General features: G+C 34.1%; 1 protein-coding gene and 1 non-coding gene across 2 annotated transcripts; both read right to left on the bottom strand.

Annotated features, from left to right (window-relative positions):
- Positions 1-4,239: 4,239 nt before the first annotated feature.
- On the bottom strand, positions 4,240-4,456 carry LOC137401269 (small nucleolar RNA U3). The gene has a single exon (XR_010979316.1). It is a non-coding gene; the product is annotated as a small nucleolar RNA U3 (small nucleolar RNA).
- A 5,457-nt stretch (positions 4,457-9,913) lies between these two features.
- On the bottom strand, positions 9,914-23,376 carry LOC137400505 (chorion peroxidase-like). The gene is made up of 13 exons (XM_068086832.1): positions 23,215-23,376; positions 21,782-21,961; positions 20,768-20,980; positions 19,859-20,080; positions 19,196-19,299; positions 17,992-18,134; positions 14,775-14,914; positions 13,968-14,038; positions 13,297-13,391; positions 12,000-12,124; positions 11,012-11,143; positions 10,659-10,758; positions 9,914-10,004 (listed from the first exon to the last, which is right to left on the bottom strand). Exons 1-13 carry the CDS (start codon positions 23,261-23,263, stop codon positions 9,914-9,916), a joined length of 1,665 nt encoding a protein of 554 aa, XP_067942933.1. The 5' UTR covers positions 23,264-23,376.
- Positions 23,377-23,819: the final 443 nt, after the last annotated feature.

Below are 23,819 nucleotides of genomic sequence, written 5' to 3'. Positions count from 1 at the left end.
ACATTCATTGCAGCAAATTCTATTCATCAAGACAAGATTGCTGGCACTTTTCTCACCAACCAACAGCCTACACTCTACAAGCAGCTTAGTAATATGGCAGCTCAGCTTTCAACACCCAAGCAGATCAACGACCTCAACATGGATGAAATACTGGAATTTCTCAAAGACCAGTATGACCCTAAGCGCTTCATTGTTAGGGAGCGTTACAAGTATTGGAGTGACATGCAGAGGAAACCTGGAGAAACTATTCAAGAGTTAGCTGCCAGAATTCGTCAAGATGCAACTACATGTGCCTTCATAGACATTACAGATCCATTAGATGAGGCTCTCAGAACAAGATTTATCTGCTCTGTAAACAATGAAGCAGTTCTCAAATCTCTCTTCAAGGTCAAGGACAATGAACTCAACTTCAACAAAGCTATACAGGTAGCACAGGAAACAGAAGAAGCAGCTAAAGTTGCCAAAGAGACAGTTTATGGAAACTCGTCTAAAGTCAACAAGGTTGCTCAACAGAAATCAAGATACAAACCAATCCAGAAAAACAACTCTACACCTGACAAGCAGAAGGAAGGAAAGCTATGCTACAGATGTGACCGAACTAACCATACAGCGGATGACTGCAGATTCAAAGCAGCCACCTGCAACTTTTGTTCGAAACAAGGTCACATAGAAAGAGCATGCAAGAAAAAGAAATCATCTGCAGCAGAAAAACCAGTAAAGATGATAGAATGCACATCAACCAAGATGGTGAAACTTGCTGAAAACATCAAACTGGAGGGAGACAACTTCACACTTGAACTGGACACTGGAGCATGTGACAACTTCATCAGTAAATCAATATGGGAGAAGCTAGGAAAGCCAAACCTAAAACCTACTTCAGTTAACTACAAATCAGCCTCAGGACATCTCATAGAGACGCTTGGCAGATGTGAGCTAACTGCCCAATTGGATGCACAGAAAGAAGTCAGACTACCATTTGTGATTAGTGCTGTACAAGATCTCAACCTACTAGGAAGAACTGCTATACAGCAACTAGGCATCTCTATTGATGACAAGCTACAACAGAACCTTGTATCAACAATCACAGAGAACCAGCCAGATGGGAGGTTACAAATCAAGTGTAAGGAGATGTGCAAAGAATTTCCAGAAATATTCAAAGACGAGCTAGGATGTCTTAAGAACTTTGAACTAGAGATAAACTTCAAACCTTCAACAAAGCCAGTCTTCTGCCGACCCAGACCAGTTCCTATTACCTTGACAGAAGAGCTCAACCAAGCATACGAAGCAGGTGTAGCTAAAGGCATATGGGAACCAACTCAATTCAACCAGTATGGAACACCAGTTGTACCTGTACGCAAATCTACAACAGGTCAAGCTGCAGGGAAGATCAGAGTATGTGGAGACTACTCCAAGACTATCAATAATCAGCTAGAAACACATAGGAAACCTATCCCACTACCAGAAGATCTAATCAAAAAACTAGGTGGAGGCTATTGCTACACAAAGATTGATTTAGCAGATGCCTACAATCAAATATTGTTGGCACCAGAAAGTCAACGACGACTAGCACTATCAACACACCGAGGAGTACTACTACAGAAGAGGTTGCTCTTTGGCATAAGCTCAGCACCAGGGTATTTTCAAGAAATCATGGAGCAACTGACACAAGACCTCTCAGGAGTAGCAGTATACCTAGATGATATACTAGTGAGTGGAGCCAATGCAGAGAGCCATCTACAAAACTTACGTCGACTTCTTCAAAGATTAGAAGAAAGAGGGCTCAGATGTAGAAAAGACAAGTGCTGTTTTGCTCAACCTACAGTAGAGTATCTGGGACACAAACTCACTTCAAAGGGAATCACTAAAGGAAAGAAGGCAGATGCAGTACAACGGATGCCAGTCCCAACAGACTTAACTCAGCTAAGATCTTTCTTAGGAGCTACACAATTCTACAGCAAGTTCATACCCAATCTGTCACAACTCACAGGACCATTGCACAAACTGACACGCAAAGGAGAGACGTGGAAGTGGGGCACTGAACAAGAAAAGAGCTTCAACAAACTGAAAGATATGCTATCAACTGATAGTGTCTTAGCACACTTCAACCCAGATCTTGACATTGGAATCTCATGTGATGCTTCAGAAACTGGACTGGGAGCTGTACTATTTCATCGTTATCCTGATGGAAGTGAGAGACCAATAGCCAATGTTTCAAAAACACTGACCAGCACACAGAGGAAATATGGACAAATACAAAAAGAAGCTCTCTCAATCATATTTGCTCTAAAGAAGTATCACCAGTACCTGTATGGTCGACGGTTTATCTTGGTAACTGACCACAGACCTCTTCTCACACTTCTAGGACCTACCAAAGGAGTTCCAGCTCTAGCAGCCAACAGACTAGCAAGATGGGCACTGGTACTAAATCAGTATGACTACACCATAGAATACAGATCTACCCAGCATCATCAAAATGCAGATGTCCTCTCAAGACTGCCAGTTGGACCTGATAAAGAGTTTGATGCAAGAGAAGATGAGGATGATGTTGATACAGTATGCACTATTCACACTATTGGACAACAACTCAGACCAAGATACTCAACAGAAGAAGATCAAGACCCTGGAGATAAACCTGATATAACAGAGGAGACAAAACTGCAACTACCAGCCCCTACAACTGTAACAGAGCAACCTCCGTCTAGAAGAAGACCACGCAACCCCCGTCTACCTGATGGAGATGAGTATAGCAGAGACAAACCCCGAAGGTCTAAGAGAACCAGAAAGAACCTTTAGCTTAGTGAGGAGGTGTCATGCAAGTGCCAAGTATTATTGGTACTTTGCCAACAAACATTATGCTTTTTAGCTAAAGCTTTATACAAGCTAATATTATATAGTACTGTCTCATTATAGCTATTAATAATGCTTGTAGCTTTTTACAAAGCTTTTCTATGACCAAACATATAAATACTTGGGTTTTCTGTTATCAAATCAGTTGTCTCTGGAGCGTGCAATAAACCATTTCTCTAATTTAATACTCTATTTAATTGCTTCTGTGCAGAAACATAACACATAGGAAGTGTGTTTGTACAATATTAGAAATCCTGATGTTCCAGTAGAAGAAGACGACTCTGACAACCTGTCAAATTCTTACAGAGTGGGTAACATTGTATACGTCAAGCCAATAGGGGCAAAATGTACCACAGAGTGGCCTGAAGGCAAAGTGACAGACGTAGCCTCAGATGCGGTGGTTGAGGTTAATGGTGTTAACAGGCATGAGGTTGATCTCCATATAGCGTGCGACCGACCGAGGTACCCGCGACTGTAATGGCCCAATGCTATCGAGTGACATCACTAGTGACAAAGTGAATTTTGTTAAACTAGAATTTGGTAATGCTAGCAGCAGCGTAATTGATAGTGGTAGTAGTAATGACAGAAAATCATTCAGTGTTGACACAGGTAGACCTGTATGGGATGAAAGGCCACCAGAACGTTTTGGAGAATCATACACATTTTGATATTTATGCGCGGTCGTTCAATGTAGTTGTTGTGTGATTTTTAAATCAATGGGTGATATGATGTGAATATTTAGTGGTAGATGCCTTCAGATTACATGTACATGCTGGTTGTGAATAGTCATCATTATGTAACCCCACATACTGTTTTTCTAGCCTATATTTTCTGCTTTTATGTTTTTGTGCTGTAACCATGCATTTCTTTGTGCTGTAACCACATATATTATCTGTTGTTAGTGCTAATGAATAACGAGACAGTCAGTTGTAAGTTTGCTTGACTAATGTACAGTAATGTTGTTGAGTCTTGGGAGTAAATGAAGAGTTGAGTTGTATATTCTAACAAACACGCTACAATAAGGGATTTTTAAACATTAAATGAATATCTGCAGAATAAGAAAAATTTGAGAGGATTACTAATGTCTCCCTTCACATGACAAGTTATTGTGAAGTAAGTGTGGGAATTAAATGTTTGTTAACTATGTATGACATTGATCAATAATAAAAAGAGGTGCACCATTCAGCGAAACTAGTACAGGTAATCCTCTGGTGATTATCCTGAGTCTTGCATACATTAAAACTGTTACATTATTAGAGCTTTCTGTAAAATAAAATTGCTCTCTCAAAAAGAACAACATCATGTGTTTACTGGAGTACTAAACACTGACCATATAACAAAAAAGCACTGTTTGTCTCATTTGAATTATGACGGTTATATTCACCTTGTAAAGCCACTCAGTATATGCTAGTTCCATCCTCTAACACGAGAGCTAGAGAAAAGATCTTCAGTAGCACTGAGCAGTCAATACAGTGAATGACACTCAAAGCTCGCTTCACGCTCAGGAACTAGCATTGTTCCTTCTCATCGTGGTTTGGGTTAGGACACAACATGATGTTGAGATCCTTGCGATACATACTATAGAAATGATCCCTGAGAGTATGACCTTACCTATGCTACAGATAGAGCAATTATTACTAGTTACAATTAACTAGTTCATTCCAGTGCAAAAACTGATTACAGAAGAATCAGAATATCACAGACACTAGGTAATAAAACAATCTAACAAAAAATTCTAAACATACTGCTTCCAAAGCAAATATTTATTATGTCATTTCCATGACTAAAGATTAAGTAGAAACTAAATAACAAGGGAGATAAATCCTTAGCAGACAAATGCCATTTTCTTTAATAGGAAGTTGGTTTGATGGTCTATTTGCCCAATTTAAGAAAAATGTTCAAGCTAAAGAAGTTTTATGTGCGTAATTTCAACGTTTATTTTTCGAATTTGTTTGTTATATACGCTTCTATGCATATTATAGGCTCCAAGGCTACTTTGAACTCACAAGACTCCGGCTTAGAACATCGCATGATGTGAAGGCTATATATACAAAGTGACCAGGCCACAAGATTCTCTTAGTTGACTTCTTTTTTACTGGTAAGTGACCAGTAAGAATATAACATGATGCTGTAGGCAAACTTGGTTTGCGAGGGGAGGTTAGTTCAGTGAAGGTGTTTTGCACCCAAATTGCAGCGTGGACTTCAAGAGTGGTGTAAGGATAAGTGTTTAGTTATATTGTGTTACATGAGTTGGATACCTAGTTGTTTCAAGACAAAAGAGGGTAAGAATTTAGTTACCTTTTCTGATGATTGCGTTTGTGGCGCTTTCCTTATCTCAAACGAAGGCTGCCCTCAGGTTTAATATAAATGATTTCCCTAAATTAATTATTAACTTTTGTGATATAGCAAATTCTTACAAGTCTTGGATATTAGAATTTGGCTTATAAGTAAAACTTACCAATTTGCAAATGTGTAAGGCCGAGGTCAGAAAATTTTTAGTGATTACATTAAACTGCTTGCTTTGTTTAGTACTATAAGCAAACTTGGCCATGAGGCCAAGTTTGCTTTTGGCATTCAAAAAGCAATAAAATAAACTACAATATGTAGAATATAAACTAAAATCTAAACTACAATCTGTAGGATATAAACTAGAATCTAAACTACACTCTGTAGGATATAAACTACAATCTAAACTACAATCTGTATGATATAAACTACAATCTGTAGGATATAAACTACAATCTAAACTACATTCTGTAGGATATAAACTACAATCTAAACTACAATCTGTAGGATATAAACTACAATCTAAACTACACTCTGTAGGATATAAACTACAATCTAAACTACAGTCTTTAGGATATACACTAAAATCTAAATTACAATCTGTAGGATATATTTTAAAGTCAGAAACTTTTACTTATGAACTGGCTATGCAAGAGTTTCATAGTCTTAGAACATCTGCAAAGATTTATGGTAGGGAGATGACAGTATATGTTAGGAGTATGAAGTTTGTTACCTGCTCCCAAGTATATGATGAAAATGAAAGTGATTAGTTGAGACTTGAGAGACTCAGCAGAAATTTAATTTTAGCCGTGAAGATAACAGGATAGATTTTTCTCTTGCAATAGCTGTTAACAGACTCAGAGAGTCAATGCTACATAGGCAATTGATGCAAGAAAGTGATGTAGATTGGGCAAGGTAATCTGAGTGTCAGGCCACCAAAAACACCCCTAAAATGTGTTTTTTCCGTCGAGCCCTTGGGGATGAAAGTTGAAAGTGAATTTCCTAGGGATTTAGATTGGGCATGGTTATCTGACACTCTCAGAGCTAGATCACTGGCTTATGGTTCAGAGGCTCATTTAGAAGGAGCAAAGAGTAAAACTTTGAGTAAAAGCACTGCGGTACCTACTAGAGAGCAACAGTACTAAAAATTGTAGTTCTGAGTACCCAAAAAATTGAAGGTCATGAAGGTCATGAAGGTATTATGAATAATCGAAGACGCATTCAACCAGGTGGTGACCAGAGGTCAGTGATAATATTGCAGATATGATAGACAGATACAATGTTTGTATTATGTATTTCTAGGTCGGAAGTTACCGGAAGGAAGGAACCGTCGGAGGTTATATGCACAGATGTATTTCATTTCAGAGGTGGCTTGTGTCTGTCATTATTGACAACTTTTCTAAATAGATTGGAGCTTTACTAATAGAAATTCAAACATCTAGAAAAGTAGTTAATGTCATGAAAGATGTGTTTTATAGATTCGTAATCCCGAAGTGTGTAAGGTCAGATGATGGCACTTGTTATAACAACCACGTTCATAGGGCTGCTAAGGGAATCCCTAAACTTCCTAAACTCGGCAGATATGGGTTTAGGGGTTTTGTAAGAAAACAAGGTTTCAGATTGGCTACTAGCAGCTCCAGATGTCCATCCTTAAATGGCTTAGCAGATAGTGCAGTCTAAACTGTAAGATTTTTGTGGCACAAAACCTACGACAAGGATGCCACTTTGTCAGCCTATAGGAAAGCTGCATTGCCATTGGGATACTCGTCTAGTGAATTCACGTTTGACCAACTAATAGAGTTGACTTTGGGCATACCCTATGAAAGTGGTGTAGATTATGGTTAATTGAAAGAGGACGAGACATCATGTATGCATAAAAGAAAATTTGACTATAATAGGAAATACATGGCAAAAGAAATCCCACAGCGCTTTACAATAGCCGTCAGGCTAGCCGTGAAAAAACAGGTAGAATGGATAACCATGAACACGCTGCTTTCACCGATCCTGTGAATACCCACAGGAATTCTTGGAAGCCAAAGAGAATTTAAGGAACTAGGTTCAAATGCTGAGTTTAACATCCACCCATTTTTCGACTGAGAAGACCCAATGTTAGAAGGAGGAAAGACGACCAAGGTGATTAGTCAGGGCTTGGGAGCAGGTAAAACCGCAACAAGTGTGTCCACAGGATTAACAGGTTCAAACAGAAAGCAGCAGGTTTTTGGATTGGCGAGAGCTGCTACAACCCAGCTTGTAAGTATGGGAGGAAAATAACTAAACCCATACGGGTAAGAGTAATTTCAATTTTAGTATGAGATTAACATTTGGTTCGCAGGCTATCTTCATCTTCATGTATGAGCATTATATGTCTATTTGACACCCTTGGAAAACTTGCCAACTTCATTGCTTCCAGAGCGGCTAACACCTCTTGACGACTGCAGATCCTATTTGTGTACTAGCGGCTAGTATACATGCATGTCTGCCACCGTGTCAGAATCTTCTTGCTTCCTAATAAGCTTAACATGGTGATTGCACCCAGGTGGTGGAAGGACTTATTTTTGAACTCCAATGGTTACAGTGTCCATGTTCAGAGCTCAAAGAAAAAAATGCATGCTATACATGCATCTATGCATATTATAGGCTCCATGGCTAAGCGGGACTAGCCCGACCCCGGGTCAAGATTAAACCACCAAATGACATAATGGCTATCTATACAAAGTGACCAAGCCAGGAGGTCCTCTTACTTGATTTCTTCTTATTGGTAAATGACCAGTAGGAATTTAACAACATTTATTCTGAAAAAATTGTAGATCTTTTGTTAACTGCTGCTATTCAATTTAAACAATGTAGCATTATTATTAATATATTTTTTCTTGGTGTTTTTGAGTTTTTATGTTGGCTTGTTTATTTTTTATTGCAATAAAGACGCTTGCACTTGGAGAGGTAATAATTGGCATGCAAGATCCTTAGGCCAAAGTGAACTTATTAGATGGCTAAAGCCAAGGCCAGCTGCTGGAAGTAAAGTAGTAAAATTTGATTGAAAATTGCAGAAATCAATGTTTTTAACTTGAATAAATTTTCTTATTGATTTTTGAAAGCTTGTACACATAATTGAAAAAGAATGGTACAGTTATTGAGAATATTTGCAATACTTCTTGCGTGGTCATCAATGAAACAAGTTTGAACTTTAATATACAAAGGTTGTAAGAGACTGAAGTACCTTTTTTATCATAGCTCTAAATAAACCTTCCAAAAGCACACTAGTCAGTTTTAAAATCAATGTTGCTATCAACCAAAATTTATCTGCAAGGTCAACTTTAATTTCATTAAAAAAAGTAATTTTTCTTCAATGTTTATTTGCTTTACTTGAACCAAAATTTTTCAAATCAAAGAAAATCAAGAAGCGTTTATAAAAGCAACTCTACTGAAAAAAGCCTTTAAACATCAGTAACAAGAATTGAAAATTAAAAGACCAGAGGTTCACATGTTTGTTGAAACAAAACTGCTCAAGAAATTGCAGAATGGAATGAGGCAAAAAGAATTTGTCATTGCTCAAAAGCTTCAGGGTAAAACAGCTGAAGAAGCTACTCAGAGAAATAAAACATACAAAATCAAGGCTGCTCAGAATTCCCAAAATAAATTCATAGAAAAGTCTGTTGAGAGGTTCGAACAACAAATAGTAAGAACAGGCCAAAAGAGACACAAATATACTGTTGAAAGAAGATCAAAGAGCTTGCAAGATAAGACAAGACACGAAAATCGATGCACAGTCAAATGACGAAAGGCTACAAAAGCTTGAAGCACAAGGGAACGAAGAACACATGAAAAATATGGTGACATTAGTACCTGGTATTTATATACTTTTTTATATGATTTTTTTCACAATTACACTTTTGATCTAACTGCACAAGACCAATGAATGTCACGTACCCAAAATGTAAAGCAACAATTAGAGGAATGAAACACTTGCTATGCGCTGCTCTGAAGGAAAACTTAGGCTTTCTGGATATAAAGAAAATACCATCTTTTTTAATTGTCATTATGATAATGATATGATGTGTCTTTTAAAAGTGATTATCATGCTTGAAATTTCAACAGTAGAATTTCTGCAAGTTTGTTCCATGTTATACAAGTAAAAATTATTTAAATAGTTTGTAAGCAAAATCAGCAAGGTGTCTTACTTTACTATGTTGCCTGTTGTTAACCCATGAAATGGCACGATTGATTAATAACATTTAGTTGGTTAGTAAAACTAGTGACTCACTGGAAACCTAGCACCAGCAACAGCAGTTAACATTGCTATAATTACAAGTTGTTTTTTTCCTTTAATAATCTTGCATCACTAAGATTATTCCTGCTGACACAGCACAGTTGGTTTTACATTATAAATACTCAGTATAAGGGAGGGGAAGCTTTCATTTTCACTGTTCTAAAATAAGTGAAATACATTTCTATATTCTAAGGTCATCTCTTTTGCGACCTTGGTTTACTATTAATCACTTCACATTAATTTATTCTTGTTCCTATTTATTTGTTTAATTTTCTTCAGTATTGCTTGAGTATACTTGTATTGTAGTTCTGTCTTGCACATGTGTTTTTGCTTTGTTATAAATTATTACAACTATTTGCTAAGGATGATTCTATAAAATGTTTTAAGTGGGATTGTTGTTTTTAGGTTGTTCAGCAAGTTGAAAAAGACAGAGCACAAACACCTGTAAATCTAGAAGTATTGATGTAATTTTTATGGCAGTGATTTATTTATTTCTAAGTTGACCAATGGCAATTAGATTGAGGCGTAACTCCCTCTCCTATCACGCCAGAGATTAAGGTTAAGTTCTGGAAAGTTGGCACAGCTGAATGTTCGAGCTCCATTGCTAAAAATCAAATAGAAAGTCTTCAGAGAATGGTGAAATATTTATATATGGGAGCTTTAGTTACTCAAATCACAAAATTTCACAATTCAGAATCTGTACAAAGAGATCTACCTACATGTATATTCATTTATACAGTGTAAGTAGCTAGTTAACTAAACAGTTCTACTTGTGAAGAACATAAAATCACTGATGAGTTTTTCATTTATTTTCTGTCAGTATCCATTCATTGCTCATTATGTGAGTATTCATTGCAAGACCACATCTCATTAAGGCATATGCTATAAAATTCAACACACAGCAAATAGAAATAAACTAAAAGCATTTGTATAAATCTATATAGGGTATAGATATATTAATATATAAAATATAACATAAAGCTAATTTGTTTTCTTTACTTTTGGTAATAAAATTGTAGAGATTTTCACTCTTTTTCAGAACATTTTTAAATATTCCCCAGTTTGGTTCACATTTCATTTCCAGAGCACTTTTTTTCTAGCTTTGCAAAAAGAATTTATCTGACTTTTTTACTAATAGGGCGATTGGATTCTGTATTTCACTGCCAGTCATTGAGTGCTTTTAGATTTAACCTTGTCAAACCATCTAACTTATGGTTGGTGTTTACAGCACTAAATTGAGTTTGATGGATGTACTTACTTTCCATCACCAAAGAATTGTTTCTTGACAATCGTCGGTAATCCATGAGCCTCACACGTCAGCTGAGCATAAGAGTATCGTCTAATGGCAGCGATTTGGGCTAAAATTAGGCCAAACAATTCTCACAGATAGCTGTCACAAACAGAAATGCTGATCACAATGATAAACTTGATGCAGTCTTTTATTACAATATTCAACAATTTTTACATAATCTGATAGAATCTTTGCAAAACATTGAGCTATAAAAACAAGAAATAATGAGTGTAAGCTCTAAAGGAATAATCTGTTATCCACAGCAACAGCATGAAATGAAAAAAGACCATTCTAAATAAGTTGAAGGTAACCACACCAACCTCGAGATAGACCACTAGTTGAGCTCTCAAAGAAAAATCTGTCTCCTTTTCTGGACCTACTAAATCCATCACCAAGTATATTAGCAAAGAGCTCTCCTATTAGACCTCCTTGTACTGGGAACTCTGTCACACCTTATAAGAAATAACAAGAGTGACTTCCTAAGTAAACTACCAGTAACTCTAAAACAACACCACAGATATAGACATCAATAAACTGAATGAGCTACCCAGATACAGTTATAAAGGATACTGAGTATGATGTCAGAAGTCAAATGCAGTAGCATCATTTTATATAAACAGCCAGCAAGGAAGCACACGCTTAAGATATCTAAGTTCTACTACTATTTCTACTACCCATACATTATTTCAAAACTTGTTTTCAAAACTGTTGTCAGAAGGCAGAAAAAAAGAATTAACTGACACTCAATAACTTACGCAGTAACAGACTGAAAAAAAGGGTAGTTCCTTTGTTTTTCCTTAACCACTACCTATACACCTTTAAACTGCGCTCCACAGTCCTGCTAGTATAATATATTCAAGAGAAAATATTAATCAACAGAGATTGGAAAGACAATCTACACTTACGACTACCAGATTCAATATAGTGGATTCATTGTTGGGAATTCGAATGCAATTCGAATGCAAATTGTTGGGCAAATGCATTGGATATTTACCAGAACATCAAACAAAAACTGAACATAATCTTAAATAGATGCAAGCTAAGTTAAAATTATAGTTTGGTTCGCATCAAATAAAATCTTTTCATTAGCAATAATTATCTGTCCATTTTTTTGTCAGTTGTAGCTTGGTTAAACTATTCTATCCAGTTTTCTAAGAAATGAATCTAAAACTGGCATTAGAATCAATTAGACGTTAGCAAGGCAGCCATCCAGTGTGGTTGCTGAATGTTTACTAGCTGCAAAGCAATTGCATCAAATGAAAATGTTAACAATCACTGAGTTCTTCTACAAGCATTGTACTTTTGTACCTGCGATGTAGAGCTCAACATCATCAACTGTTGTATATAGACTACTCAACTGATCAACAACATCTGAGGGGTGAGTAGCACGGAGGTCATTGAAGTTCCGTGGTACAGAGAGTCCATAGTGTCTCCTGTAAATATGTTTGATTGACTAGTTTGTCTATCTTGTTATATGGTGTCTTTGTAGAGTTAGTATGATAGCTTGTTTATTGAGATTAGTTATCAATTTAACTGGCAATACTACTACTACTACTACTACTGCTACTACTATTACTACTACCACTACTACTACTACTACTATTACTACTACTAATACTACTATTACTACCACTGTTGCTATTACTACTTCTATTACTACAACCATTGCAATTAATACTACTATTACAACTACTATTGCTATTACTACTACTATTGCTACTACTACTACAGCTAGTTACTATAGCTATTATTACTACTACTATTACTCCCACTATAACTAGTACTACTACTACTGCTACTACTTCTGCCAGTACTATTACTAATTTACTGATACTAACATTACCACTACCAGTCTTAGAGATACTGTCAGCACAAGCTTTAATCTAACACTTCTACTACTACTAGTATTAGAGATACTGTACAGAACTACTATAGCTTGTACTACCACTACTTTTGTAGACTACTACTTCAATCCATCTAACTACTATTATTATTATTATTATTATTGGTATTATTATTGATTAGTCATTGCTAAAAATAGTTTGTTTACTGAAACATCAAAGTTTTAGCAAGGTTCAATAAATGACTAAAAAGTCATTAAAAAGTCACTACTCTGGCTCTGTGAGATACTCTGCACCGGGAGTCACCAATAATAGACAGCGCTAAATCAATGAGATATGCACATGCAAAGCTCAAAAGCTAGGATCACGCGGCTTCATGAGATAATCTGGAAACAATAATGAGAACAGATTTTTCATCATTATAATTTTGGTTTTTATAGTTGTCCTACTGTGATCACTTACATCACCAGTTACTGCTCGTAGTATCTGTCTTACATATTACAAATGCTAAAATCTTCCTTCACTATCCGTTGTATGCATAAAACTTCCTAAATGCTTGGTATATACTTATGAATGTGTAAAAACAACTAGCTCCTAATAGTTTTGTTGCAATTTAAAAACTCAATAAAAAACTTCAAGTTTGAATAGAAAATAATAATTATGTTAATAATAATGTTTTTACAATGGCTGATAAAACTCGTATTGAAACTATAAATCAGTTTCACTTGATTCTTGTCATAGATTTGTGTCTATAGAAGACTAACCTGTAGTCAACATAGGAGTTTAGCCCGTGGTCACGGCCACGGTTGATGTTCAGAGATACAATGTCACTCATTTGATTGAACAGGAAGTCTCTCATCTAAAATATGCAAGTAAAAGATTGAGACTTTATATAACTTAAGAAATGAAGATTAACAAAATAAACTGATATAACATATTTATTTCAGTTTTCTGTGAGAAGTGGAAATTCTATCTATTCATTAAAAATTAAGTTTACCGCTCTCATCTAGCAACTTGCAAATAACAATTAGCATTTGGCAATAAGTATTCAGCAATTAGCACTTGGCATTTAGTCTTTGGCAGTAACACTCTAATAGAATCAATTAGAAGTTGATATCATTGATAATTATTACTACATTAGGGTACTTCGGCCTTCCCCAATATTCTATTACAAGCTGTGTGTGATTAGGTAATTACACACAGCTAATGAAACTAGAGCTTCTCACAATAACACGAGTACAACATATGCAAGCAAATATATGTAACTTATAATTAACAAATGATGCATAGCGTACACATGTAACAAATACATTTAACTAGTGGTTGGTCAGTTAAATCAATACAAAATATAACGGTAAGCTGTCCCAATACCTACAAGAAATACATACATTCATGTACTACAAATAGCCATATTTAATTAGCTAACACTACTTACAGGTCCAGGAAAGTTCTTGTCTACCTTCCATGGAACATCTGTACTCAGTCCTCTAACACATTGCTTTGTACCTGTAAGTTATTAGAATACTTGTCAGTACAGTGAACTCTGGTATTACCTGAATCAACAACTCTCATCAGGCTGTTACTGGGCTCAGCATGACATTTGTTACTGAGCGGATCATCTGTACATTACTCATGTTAAAAACCTTTAATTAACTTTGGAGTAGTAGCTTTGGGTACTTGTGATACAACCAAAATTTAACGATAATCTTTCACAAAAGATTTAACAGATTTTTATTAGAAAATATCAGTATTTTTCTATTATTTGCAATTGTTTTTGATGTTTGAGGTGGTCTGATTGCCAGGATGCTTCAAGATCGGAATTGACAAAAATTCATTTTCGTTAAAATGCTCAGAAAAACATTCATGCAAAACAACGCCACTAGTCTATACCATTACATTTGATATCTGCAATCGTTTTCAAGTTGCAGTGTTAAGCGTTTCTATTATTTCAGCCCCTTTGTAACTATAGACTTCATAATCACACACCTTCACTTGATATAAGTCTTTTAACAGTGATAAACTTTTGTGGATTTTAATCTTGAAAATCCTGGCAATCTGATCACCAGAAACATTAAAAATATCACAAATGGTAAAAAATAACGATACTTTGGGATAAAATCTGCTGGGATTTTGTGTAAGCTCATCTTAATATTAAAAGAGTAGAAGATGTTAGCTGGTTGGTGATATATTGTAGTGTTTTTACTTAAAACACATCAATAATCTTTCAATACAAGACACTTACCATCATTATAGATGGTGTTAAAGTCATTAAAACTTGTTCGTAGATCAGCGGTCACAGATGCTCCGCTGTCCTTCTCCAAGGTGAACAGACCGTTGATTAAAGAGTGGCCAAATCTAAAGGCAGCTGCAGCCAGCTCGTTACTGTAAAACAAATTTAGTTTTTCTTGAAGTACATGTAAACACTGATAGAGTTCCAGAACAATAATAAAGAAATAGACTCTCATAGACAAACTAATAAAGTGCTACCCAGAAGTCTCTGTATCAGATCTCATGTTTACATCTGCTATTGATTTTGACCTGCACATCAGCCTGAATTGAAGCCCTAATTTGCGTTATAAGCTTGTTATTAGCAATTACAAGCTGAAAACGTCATAGAAATAGAGCATAAAACATTTTTAAAACATTAACTTACCGATTGTAGTAATAAGGCATTAGGTAAAGAAACATAAACTGATTTTACAATAGTGTTTTATAGCAAGAATTATATTCTTAAATCCAAACCATCTTTTGGCATCAACCGTTTTTGATAACATATGATGCAGGCTTCATGGATTGACTTTAAGTTAAAATTTAATGAAAAAAAAAAGAAAATTTAAATGCCCATTTCCTGAGAATACTCTGGCCATGTTTTATGGCAAGTACAGATTATTAATTTTTATATAGTATTATCATTCAAACTACTGAAAACATCAAAGAAAACAACACATTTAAATCCGATGCAGAAGATTTTACTACTAAGAAAGGTAAATGTTTAAATTGTCAATGCAAAACCTTTAAGCGAAAGTTTTATCAGTTAGCTATGAAAAAGGTTATAGCTAAATAAATTATAATAATTTGAATAACTATAATAAGAAACTATAGTTTTTTTTCACCTAACAAACTTTTGGTGAAAAACTTTATACCCTTTTTAGGATTTTGGTATGGCAAGTCTTTTGGTATGATAATCTAAGTCTTTTTACTTATAACATCTCTACTGAGATTCACACCCACACTTTTGTATATAAAAGTTTAGTAGTTAGCGAATATTAGGTGAAAGTTTAAGGAAAAATAAATGAAAAAGTTAATGGCAAGTACTGATTATTAATTTTTCATAAAGTATTATAATTCAAACTATAGAAAACTTCAAAGAAAACTACACATTTAGATACATTGCAGAAGATTTACTACGAGTAAGTTTACTGTAATAAAACTTTAAATACAGAACCTTTAGGTTAAAGTTTTATAGGTGAACTATAAAAAATTTTTTGTAGTTAAATAAATTATATTAATTTAAATAATTATGATAATAAACTATAACTAGAAATTTCCCTGTCATACAGCCCACGACCAAAGTGATATTAAAAAAAAGAAAGGGTACTGATGGTTGAGAAATGCAATATTAGCAGTCAAATGGCACTGCAGTGTAATAGGATAACTGCAATGGTAGCTGTAATGTACTGGGTGTGGGTATTATTATGTATAACAAACAGCAATAATGAAAGGAAAATATTATATGTTTATATCTCTCCCCCGCAATAGGAGAAATGCAACATTAGAAGTAAAATGCGCTGATATTATTAGAATAACCAATATTATTAATATAGTAATACTGTGATAATAGAAAACCAATGCACAATTTTGTTTACATTTCAAAACGTCATAACTAACAATATCAAGAAGTTGTGATATTTATCTAGATTTTTAGAAAATCTATTTAACAAAACTAAAAATTATTTAGAAAAAATAATAACAGTAACATATTGGTCAACATCGATCACTATATACTTCAATCTTGTAAATTCGAATGCTTATTCTTATAATTAAATCTTATTATAATCTTATAAAATCTAATAATTATTCTTATAATTAAATCTTATTATAATCTTATAAAATCTAATAATTATTCTTATAATTAAATATTGTAATAATCTCATATGAACTGTTAGAAAAAATATCATCGTCATTTCCTTTACTCTCACTGCTTTGGACATCAGTTGGAATACCAAAATACTCATAAGTGTTCAAAATGTCAGTTACTTTGAAATCGGCAAAAAAGAAACGATAACTTTTCAGTACTTCTACGTTAATTACAAAAACCTTCGGTAATTTGACAATGCTATAGACTGATGAAATGTGCGTGTTTTTTTTTCGTGAAATGCGCACAACTTAATGGTTCTATTCTCTGTCGCTCGACGTTTCATTTGCCGGTCTTCATTTTGATAAAAATAAAACTTGACAAGTTTTAATAACGATTTTAGGCCGAATTAATCTGTCCAATTATGTATAATCTAATCAGATGAGTAAGGTTTAGGAAATTTTCTACAAATAATAAAGACTTGGTAACATATTTAAATAGGTTTATATGTGTTTTGTATCGTTATTATACTTAAACGACTCCATTGAAAAATGGTTAAATTTATTGATGAGATTTTGGTGCAAAGGTTTGCGACGGCCGTTTATGAATAATTTTCAAGAGTTGTGAGCCCATATGCCTTTATCATGAAACTCCCAAACAATCGCTTTGCTCACGTTTAGTTATGGGATAATATTCTTTATATTCAAAAGTTTTTAGGCAAAAACTTGATGTTTTTTTATGATTTTGCAAAACACAATTAGAAAAATATTTCTGTTTAAAATAAAACTAAAAATAAAAATAAAACTATGGCCAATAAAAAAATAGGTTAAATATTTACCCAAGTCTTTTCTCTTATAACATCTCAATCGAGATTCACACCTACACTTCTGTATTTAAAGAAGTTGAGTATTTGGTGAATTTTATTCAAATGGAATTAAATACTAAGGGAGATACATACTAGAGATATACTAATACTAATAGGGACACATACTAGAGACATACTAATACTGATAGAGATACATACTAGAGATATACTAATAGAGATACATACTAGAGATATACTAATAGAGATACATACTAGAGATATACTAATAGAGACACATACTAGAGATATACTAATACTAATAGAAATACATACTAGAGATATACTAATACTAATAGAGATACATACTAGAGATATACTAATAGAGACACATACTAGAGACATGGTAATACTAATAGAAATACATACTAGAGGTATATTAATACTAATAGAGATACATACTAGAGATATACTAATACTAATAGAGATACATACTAGAGATATACTAATAGAAATACAAACTAGAGATATACTAATAGAGATACATACTAGAGATATACTAATACTAATAGAAATACATACTAAATGGCTGGATTCACATTTGGGTCATGACCGTCATATTTTTTTAGTTTGTACTTTCTGATGATGGAATTTCCAAGAACAATCGGCAGCCACTCATAGTAATGAATGTTTGACTGTATAGCAGCGATGATTCTTCTTGTTTCCTATTAATATTAACATTCGCTTTATTTAGAATAAAAATGTAAATATTGATTTAGATTAAAAATGTAAACAATTATAGAGGAACAAGAGTACAATGAGCAATATTTACTAATACCAGTTATATAAAAATAGATTTGTGCCATTACATAATGTTTAATTGATAGAGCCGTGTTGAATAACAGGCATAATTTCTACGCAATAAAATAACATTATTGCAGAAAATCTTCTTGCAGATCATCTTCACCTTTTCTGTTCAGGTATTATTTATATAATAATATAATAAACATTCTGGTTGAGACACAAATGGTTACTGTAGACTTTCAGCAAAAAAGCACATCTAATTTGTATAAATCTGTCAGCTAACATTATGCGCAGCTATATTCTCACAAAATGGGAATGTTCGAAATGGCTTAATTGTACTTTAAAACTAAAGAAGGTTTTTATTATTGTCAAAAAGGATTATTTATGATGAAGCTTCAATTAAAATATAGTAAAACAAGTGTTTCTGGTAAGAAATCAGCCTTGCATATTGAATCTTGGTACATTCTATGTACTTCCAAAACATAAATACTTGGTGCTATTCCCATCATAAACCCAAAGGCTTTTAAAGCAAATACTTTTTATGTAATTGTTGCAGTTTTTAATATTTGTAGTGAGATGAGTAGTGAGTGTACCTTTATGCAATTCCTATATTAGGAGTTGTCTGACTTATTTATTATATTACCGATTTTACCATTATGAATATTAATTTTCCCTTGAACGCAAAATTTGAAAAAATATAGCTCATTTGCAATCAGATGTTTATCATACCACCAAATTTTTAACTTACTGTCATTTATAGATAAAATTGTTTACGAAAAAAATATATTAAATCCATCAAAAACCTGGTGTAAGGATAAAATTCTAAGAACTTATATTTAATAGATATTCAAGACTTGCAGAACTTCCTTATTTGAAGATTACTTTTATTTAAAAAATTAGTAGCATAAGAAACTAAATGAAGGTTTTTCTACAATCTTTCTCAAAGTGCTCATAGTTCTCACAATGTTAGGATTTATCATACCTGGAAAAGCCTCTCATTATCCCAGTTAGAGTTCAGAGCCGCTAGTCTGTCAGCAATCTGGTTGTGTTTAATAATAAAAGACGTGTGGACAGAAACCAGATTTGCTGTAAAAAATTAAATATTCAATTATACGCCTTCAACTAGTTTTAAACCACTATAAACATGCTGCTATGCCACAGTAGCTGATTAGTCAATGAATAGCCTTGAGCTGCCATGAAAAGTTAAAAACCAAGTAATTGAATATCTTTTCCTTATGGGATGTTATGGAATGGTAGCCCTAAGTACTTTTAAGATTTGAACATTGTTTGAAATTTCAATTTGACTTCAGTAGCATTTTGATCCCATAAATAGCTAACAATCCACAAAACAGATCTATCAGTGGCAAGCAAATAACATTCTAGCGACATTTGAAATTATGTGAAAGCATGTTTTTTCTTGATTGACACATATTGATTTGCTAATTATTTTGTATTGCCTTAATTTTCTTGTTGTGAGGGACTTTTGAACTTTCTTTTACATCACCGCAGAGAAAATGTTTTCTTATTTCTTTCTAACCATGCAAATAAATAATTAAATAAAATATATAAATAAATTAAACTTATTTGACAACCTTGTACAAGTTAATCAACATGTTTCATTTACAGTAAAAATAGTTGAACTCACGCGTTGTGTTGATTCTGTTGTCTCCACCTGCAAACGGACATCTAGCAGCAGAAGCTGGACAGTTAGCTGTGTCAGGAGGAGGAAGTGTGGCACCATTGACGGACTGAGTTGCCATTCTACCTCCACTGGGTGCTCTCAGCGCTTGCTGCTCTTCCAGAGAGCTGCCGTAAACATTGGACGCATCAAAGACGTGGGTAATAGCATTCATTTGCTCTCTCGGACCTAAAAATATTGACAGTTTATAGTTGACAAACAATATTCCTAAATTCCGTGGTTGCAACAGTTTAAAATATATCAATATTCAAAGCATCACCAGAAAATTAGCAAAGCAGCAAACAATCTACAATCTGCCTCTAGAAACTACAATTTATTTATTCTTTTGTATGATAGGGCATATTTAACATTTAAGAAGGCATTGAATATAAAAAACAGTATTAAGGCTTTAAAAAGAGTGTCTACAGTTTTAAGTCTAAAGCAAAACAGATAGTATCAGAAGTTTTAATTGTTCTTATTATCGGATGATAATTACATAAAAGTTATGAATTACTAGCTGTAAGCCTCGTGATGCACAGAATATTTTTTATTTTCATTCAGCTAGTCTGAAGGGAGATTTGTCAAAGGCCTATTCTGGAGAATTAGAGGGAGTTTTAAAGGCAAATGTTTTAGCACCCTGCCGAAAGGCAAAGAGCATATATGCATGAAGATTGAATGAAATCAGCCGAAAATTTTAAAACACTGTTTACGCAGACTAACAGGTAAACAGATACAAACACGCACACACATGCACACACACACATGCACATACACACATGCGCATGCGCACAGGCAAACAGGCAGCACACCCAATAACAAAGTATGATTCACTAATAAAGATATTAAGACGGAAGCAACCTGTTCTTTTCAACTGACCTGAAACGCAGTCATGAAGGGGAGCTGCACCAGAGCGTATATGATTGATACAGATATCTTGTCCATATACAGGATCATCCTGTAGCTCAATCTGCTGACAGACATTTCCTCTTTCTTGGGCTACTAGTTGTCGAACTTCTTCCAGCTCGGCACGAGTCCCTGGTCGCCCAAATGCCGCTTCAAAGATCTGGTCTGGGCAGCAGGCTGCATTGCCTACAGTAAATTAACAAAACATTATTCAAAGGAGCAGAATTTATGAAGTTATTTTATTATTAAACAAAAACATTAAACTTTATCAAGCGTTTTAGCAAAGCTAGAAGACAAACTTTACATATAAACAAACCTTAATTGCATCACATATACTGATATACATGTACCTCTCTAGTTTTTAAATTAGTGATAGAAAATCTTTCTATTTTTAGCACTATAGTATCTTAATGAGTTTTGTAAACATTTTTTTGATATTGGCTAAAAGTTATAAAAACGTTTACACTTGCAGTTTAAAAACCTACAACTTTCAAAAGTTGCTAGGTAGATCACACATGGGTCAACAGTGTTGATGTTTTTAGAATTTAGTTACTTTAAAATGAGCTAGCAGTGTTGCAACATCTAGCATTGACAGGGAGGGAGTTTTGTAAATGTTTTTCGACTGATGTAACTCAAATATGCGTTATGTTTGTCTACTCCAACATCTACTATGTTCGCTTTAATCTTTCCATATTTATAAAACAGGACAGAAAAATTTTGCTTAGCACCAGAAAAAAACTACTAAGCTTTTGTTTCTTTCATATTTAGCTGTAGGTTAACAGTCCCACCAAAAAAATACATAACTATATACATGTATATATTAATATATTTACCAAAGTAATGAATTGTTGCTAATTGTTGCTACCTGCTGCCACTGCACTAACAGTGTGAGTTACTAATTCTGCTGATCCGCTGACATAAATCATGAACAGATAGTCTCACTCTTACAAATACTATGTTTAGCAAATGGTTACATAGCTAGCTTACGGTCTGCTAGAGTAAGCTGGGTAAACTCATGGGCAATGAACTGTCCCCACTGCATGACATGAGAGCTGACTCCGTCAAAGTTAAGTACGACATTCGTTGTAGTGACTGTGGTAGAAACTTCTCGAGGTGATTTGAGAGGAGTGTTTGATGTGAATTCAGTGACTCGTCTCTGTTGCAAACCTGTAGCATAGTAAATAAACTTATATAGTTGTCCGAGCAAACAAATCTAGCAAACAAGCTATATGTTATGTAAATTTCTATTAAATTAGACTTGAGAAAGTGCAAATACTTGTAGAAACCAAAGAACTAAAAGCAATTACCATCATGCAACATGAAAGTCAGCAAAATTAGGCAGCATAATTTTTGAAGGTTTCAGTTTTTTATTTTATGTCTGTTTTACCAGAAAGTTCCTTATTTAAAGTAAAATTCAAAGTGTAAATGAGGCCAACTAAGAAGACGTTAAGTAAAATATATTGCAAAGAATCATTGCTTTAGAAGTTCTGCTTTGGTAAAATTGATTAGTTACAGCAAGGTGATCATCATCTCAAATGACAGTAACTCACCCCAGAATTAACTTGTTATAGCCTTAGAAGTAGCTTATATAATAAACAAAGAATATCAGTTATTGCTAGGACTGCCATTTATGAGTGCTTTAAAATCTTTCTATATATATATATATATATATATATATATATATATATATATATATAAATCTCCACGTTTGTGGGTCTTCGTGTAGTTTGGTTTGTTAATTTTATTAGCAATTTTTATTTTATAGTCACCTGTTCAGTTATAGCTATTAAAATTTAGGAAGGAAGAACCCGTATCGCAGAAGAATTAATCACCGAACCTCCCATTTGTCAGGCTGATACCTTTCTAATTTAGCTACACAAGATTGATGGGTTTATTGGATGAGTTGGATACTACTAGTACCTTTATAGCAACATATCTCAGTATGTGGGTGAAAATACGGCACCGCTCTCCGTTACGGCGCAACATAATTTTATGCTTGCTTTCACGGCTTTTATTAAATAAGCTTATTCAAAGTATCCATTGGCAATGTGACAGGCTAATGGCAAATGACAGGCAACTACATCACCTCTCATTGCTTATAAGCTGATTTTTAATACCCCCGCAACACCGGAATTCCGCTAGCTTTGCTATAAAATTTTGTTTTATGTTTACAAGCAAAATATAACATCACAAATGACTGCTTAATGCATATTTGTTAACTTTGGCTGCGAATACCTCAGGCTATCCGACAAAGAGAGATCTCTGCTGATTAAAGTTTTCAAATCTTATGAAATATAAACAACAGGTTAGAGGCATCAAACTGTTTCATAGGCAATATGAGTATGATAACATTTAAACTATTGGTCTCATTTAATTCTATAGCTTCTTCAAATGTGAAAATGTAACTTAATGATATTTACCATCCTCATATTTAGGTGGAAGAATTCTGGAGTACGGTGACCTTGCCATTCCCCATGTCTTTTTTGGACTTTGTGTATTGGTGCATCTACCATTAGGTTCCCGGAATTGTGAAGTGCATGGTGCATTGTTGTCATCATCATACACACATGGCTCAGGTGTTGCTGTACAACACAATAAGACACATGAAGTTTATATCCTATTTTATATAAGCGTGTTACGTTTTAACTGTATGCTTCCTGTTGTTGAGGTCAAATTGTTATACAGATTTTTATCATTTTTGTTGTAAAAAGTATTTTAGATCATATACATGTACGCTGTAAATAAGCTGAATTGTATGTAAAAATTAACAGTGATCTGCGTATAATAATGCATGCTCATTTATATACCTACTTGTAGACATATATACTAATAAATTTTTGTATATAAAATGCATCTGGTATCTGATGTATATGTGCTACTCAAGAATTAGCAAAACATCGTATTTTCAGACTGCGCTAGATACCTTCTATAAAGTTCCAGTGGTAACTAAAAGGATCTGCTGGGGTAGCTTCTAAGAGAAAACGTGTCACACAGTTTGTGACATGAAAAATGTCTACACAGTTAT

Source organism: Watersipora subatra, chromosome 7 (assembly GCF_963576615.1).
Source record: "Watersipora subatra chromosome 7, tzWatSuba1.1, whole genome shotgun sequence".
Taxonomy (NCBI): Eukaryota; Metazoa; Bryozoa; class Gymnolaemata; order Cheilostomatida; family Watersiporidae; genus Watersipora; species Watersipora subatra.
Note: the sequence above shows the minus strand (reverse complement) of the source record. Positions and strands in the feature narration are given on the sequence as shown.

Bases quoted from the DNA above. Each gene is read 5' to 3' on its own strand.
- LOC137400505 (XM_068086832.1), bottom strand. From the start codon at position 23,263: ATGGCAAGGTCACCGTACTCCAGAATTCTTCCACCTAAATATGAGGAT. The intron at 20,081-20,767 runs GTCAGTTGAAAA...CAATATTTTTAG, and splicing joins CCTTCATGACTGCGTTTCAG to GTCCGAGAGAGCAAATGAAT. The intron at 18,135-19,195 runs GTATGATAAATC...TAATATTAATAG, and splicing joins ATAATGAGAGGCTTTTCCAG to GAAACAAGAAGAATCATCGC.